Source organism: Aptenodytes forsteri, unplaced genomic scaffold (assembly GCF_000699145.1).
Source record: "Aptenodytes forsteri isolate BGI_AS27 unplaced genomic scaffold, ASM69914v1 Scaffold36, whole genome shotgun sequence".
Lineage (NCBI taxonomy): Eukaryota > Metazoa > Chordata > Aves > Sphenisciformes > Spheniscidae > Aptenodytes > Aptenodytes forsteri.
Window position 1 is genome coordinate 1,209,498 of NW_008795477.1, and position 4,665 is coordinate 1,214,162.

A 4,665-nucleotide genomic window follows, 5' to 3' on the forward strand; every position below is an offset into this window, starting at 1 on the left:
TAGGGTGGGTGAAATGACATCATAACCAATACTAAATGGTTTTCAATTGACTCAAAGCGTAGGCATCTGCCTGAAAAATACCAATGAGCGTCCCTCAAGGTTTCTCAGAATAGTAATTTCTATGGTCTTTTACGCATGGAACGACTGCTTCATCCTTCTCTATGCAGTGTGCAGTATTGGAACAGTCACAGATGTTTCCCCTTGTTATTTATTGTCTCATAGCTGCCATCTGTTCAGTGCAGCCTCCTGTTGTCTCTCCACCAATACTTAGCTCATAAACCCTTTGGACAAGCACATCGCTTTGTCTCTAGGATGCTTGACCTAAAATCTCTGTGGCAATACAGGTAAAATAATAATAGTAATTACAATAGTATAAATGCAGACTTCAGCAGTTGGAGGCAGGAAACAGAAAATCCACCTTAAATACATGTATGTGTTTATATTCCTTTGAAATAATCTTTCTGAAATAGAAATATAGCCACATATTATCTAACTATATACAGTAAAGTAGTACTTTTGATGGGGAATTTTTGACAGGGAATTTTTGACAAGTCAAAAGATATCACTGGATTTTCTTGAAAGGAAGGCGAAGCGGAGAACAAAACACCAGACTTTAATGAACTGAAATTCTTCATGAAACCATAACCTTTTCAAATTTAACAGAGAAAACAAATCAACTGCCCCCCAGATCATCCAAAATATAATTAATTTGAACCCTGCAAAATAGCCAAAGAAGGGAAAAAATGAACATTTACTAAAGAACATACATATCTTTCTAATGATATCGATTATCACTCCAGGACAGACACAAATGACACTGACTACTAGTATGGTTTCATGGAAATCACACTTTATTTTTTGACAAAATGTATGCATGTTTTAATTGTAAACTTTATAAATAAAGTCAATAGTAAAAGAAGTCTGGGGGGAAAAAAAGTTGATGAGACTATACTCTACTTCATGCCAGCTTTAAAAAGGAATATTTAAAAGACCTGTCCAACCAATCGATCAAATGATTCACTTAGATGGTCAAGGACTGTGAAAGATGGCGACTGACCTGATGCAATTCTCTAGTAAGTCAAGGGCTGAATGCTACATCGCAGATGTTATTACACGGTGGGACAGAGCTGCACCACTCTAGGGAGGGCTCTGGGAAGCATCAGACAGACAGTGCCTTTGTGCGCTCCTTGGTGGGGTGCAGGAGTGTGGCCAATGCGTTGTATGTCTGTAGGACACTGCACCTCTGCTAGCCAGTCCTGGTGAGTAGTGAGCAGAGGAGACAGAACAGTAGTCCTGCAGCCCCTGGATGGCTGGTGCGTGACTTGTGCTATGCTTGCCAACCCTTCCTGCTAAATGGAAAGGACACAATGAGGATGGGGCTCTACAGGGTCAAAATCGGGTGCTTGCAAGCGTTCCCTTTGGGACTGGTTCATACACACACATTCACACACAGACACGCGCACGCGGGCTGAGCACAGTCTAACCCTAAACCTACATGTGAATGCAAAGCTGAAGGTCAAATCCTAAAGTCCTTAAACAGTTAAAATGACCATTGAAATGAAATGTTATTCATTCCTGGGATGGTGAAATGATCCATGCAGGTAAAGAGGAGGCAATAAGTGCATCCCTTGTCCTAGAGCTGGTGGAAGCTGGTTCTGCCTTGGATGCTGCCTTAACTCCTAGCATTTGAAGACCAGCCAGGGACCATAGGGAAAAAAACCACAGTATTTTCTCCACTCAGATTTGCAAAGAAGGGATGAGAGGGTATGCTAAGTGACTTTATCTATAATACAGAGGAGCCACAGGGCAACCATGAATTGGGCCTTCAAGGAGCTACTTCTGCATGAGGGCTGAAGGGAAGGAACTCCAGGACCTGGTCTGGAAGATGCTGTGTCAATGCTGCCTTTTTGAACGGTTACAGGTTACTGTGGTCAGCCTCTGATGGGTAGCTCATGGGGAACTGCCATCAGGTTGTACTTTCCTTCTTTTTCTTCAGGGAACCTTTCAGCTTTCGCCACAGACTATCTTTCCTCTTCATCTTCTTCTCTACCATGGGCAGTGAAGACTCTTTCCTTCGGATTTCCCTCACTAGTCCATGAAAGACATCATCAATGTAGAAGCGGAGAGCAGCTGAAGTCTCAAAAAAGGAGCAGGAGTATTCTCTGGCTAAGCTCATTCCTTCTTCAGTTGAGACCTAGAAGGAAAATAAAAGTCCATAAATGTTGCCTAATGCACAGAGCGTGAATCAACACGAGACCATCACAGTATATGTAGTCTGACTTTGGATACTGCAAATCACCGACCTTTAATTTTACAGGAAAGTATTCTAACAGTACCCCACAGAGAAGATTCAAGAGCAAAAGGATCAGACTGAATCCATGAGATGTTTGAACAGAGCACGCTGGCAATATTCATGTGCTCAGGTATATTATTTCCCTAATTCTGATGCATCAATTTTTCCATGCATTTCCACTCTTTAGGGCAGTAATCCTGTACAGTTTGATAGTGCTGGTACCTTTATTCCACAGGCTGGAACAGATGGCCAAAAAGACTTACATAGAATTAAGGTCCTAGAAAATCCCTGTTCAGCATTAACCTAATCCTGGAGGCAACCTGACTCCTTAAGCACACCAGCTTTCATACCTCAAGAATTTTCAGTCACATTAATTTCTGAGCACGCCTTTAAGTGTTTTGGTCTTGGCAGGCCTGTAATCCTAACACTGAGCTCATGCCTGAGCTGTACAAAGATCCAAAATCTATTTGTTTTTCAGCTCATCTTCCCTAAGTGGTTTCCTGTACTTACTGTTCTCAGAGAACGTAGAGGAAATGCATCTTTGTACTTTGAGGAATCGCCATGAATCTAGAGGGAACCAAGGGAGCTCTTTTTTAATTTGCCTGAATTTTGAAACAAGGATCCTATTCCTAAAATTTCCATGTTGGCTACCTCTTGGCATTTGACTTGCCAGCCTGCTAAATGGAAGGGTGCTCACTTCCTGTACTTACTGTTCTCAGAGAACGTGGAGGAAATGCATCTTTGTACTTTGAGGAATCGCCATGAATCTAGAGGGAACCAAGGGAGCTCTTTTTTAATTTGCCTGAATTTTGAAACAAGGATCCTATTCCTAAAATTTCCATGTTGGCTACCTCTTGGCATTTGACTTGCCAGCCTGCTAAATGGAAGGGTGCTCAGCATGCTGATTAATGTGTGGTTTAAATAGAGTTTAAATGCTTACCATAAGGAGTACCACTGCCTACCACTTAAGGTACTTTTTGCATTTTGGGAGCTCATCCAGTAACATGTAGCAAGTCTGCAGCAAAACGAGGAGCAAACCCTATGAGCCTCTAAATATTAAGCTAGCTTTCCAGCCAGTAGACTATACTTTCTTTTCAGTATTTGAACATAAAACTGAATGAATGAAGTGTGTGACTGAAATGTATGGTGTATATTCAAATTCTAGGTCAGAAATTTCAGCCTTTTTTTTAATTTGTATTTGGATATCATGATTTATTCAAGTAACTTTCCAACCATCTGGATAAAAAGGCAAAAAAGTACTTTGAGACAGCTTTGTGAAAGGCTACATAATAGGCTATGAAAAGTCTCAGTTGCTACTGTCTACCACAAGACTAATCTTGGGTTTTTTTTCTTATTTCTACCTTCATGCACCGAATGTACCATTTATGATTATCAGGGAAATAAACCCTGAGGTTTCAAGATACAAACAAACTTTCTTATACCTACCATGAGAAAAATGCCTTTTATGATAAAGTTATGACATCACCATGCATTTTTTTGTACCTGTCTGTAAAGCTGGACACAATGAGAAACAGGATTTTGGATGAAACAGAAAATCAGTTCTTTCCAGCCTGGAGGTAAATCTGCACCAAGCATGTACCCGCATAGCACAGACCACAGAATTCCTCCCCATCGCCTTTGCATTGAGTCACAAACTTTGTAACATTAGTAGGATCATTCTTCTATGTTACAGGTATAATCTTAATTTAATTAGGAATATTGTAAGGGTAAGCAGGGAGGTTGTACGCCAACCTGAATAATACTCACTGACACAATGAAAGATTGTTACCGCTTTCCAACTGCTATAATTGCCAACCTTTAGCAAAAGGAGATGGGTAGCAATATGGTCCTTGTTTTTCTCTGGGCAGCTGTGTAAGCAAAATGCGTGATTCAATATGTCTATTGGGCACCATTGAGAAATTGATTGTCTGGATAGAAGACTATTTTGGTCTATTTTGGACTTTATAATCATTTTTTTTCCTTGCTATGCTTTGCTTGAGCTGTAGGAGTTTTTTATTTTATTTTGTTAAAGACTGCAGTTCTGAGCAAACGATTACACAGAGCTGCAGTTTCAGTGAAGATTTTATACATTCCTTACCTAAAAGGAAAAAAAAATGCACATAAATTGAAACATCCTTATGTTAAAGAATGGTAAGGCTGTAAATATAATTAGGATGCAAGCATAGCAATACTCAAATATAAAAAAATTGCCCTTCCCTTTGCTCAGTGTGCACATAAATTGAAACATCCTTATGTTAAAGAATGGTAAGGCTGTAAATATAATTAGGATGCAAGCACAAGCAATACTCAATATAAAAAAATTGCCCTTCCCTTTGCTCAGTGGTTTTCTAGTCTTTGCCCATCTGATTCCT

General features: G+C 40.0%; 1 protein-coding gene across 1 annotated transcript in view; it reads right to left on the minus strand.

Annotated features, from left to right (window-relative positions):
• Window positions 1-1,966: 1,966 nt before the first annotated feature.
• Window positions 1,967-4,665, minus strand: part of RIT2 (Ras like without CAAX 2) — a 184,290-nt gene continuing 181,591 nt past the window's right edge. Inside the window, exon 5 of the mRNA XM_009281181.1 lies at window positions 1,967-2,194. Within this exon, the coding sequence (XP_009279456.1) occupies window positions 1,967-2,194 (228 nt within the window). The remainder of the gene's footprint in view (window positions 2,195-4,665) is intronic.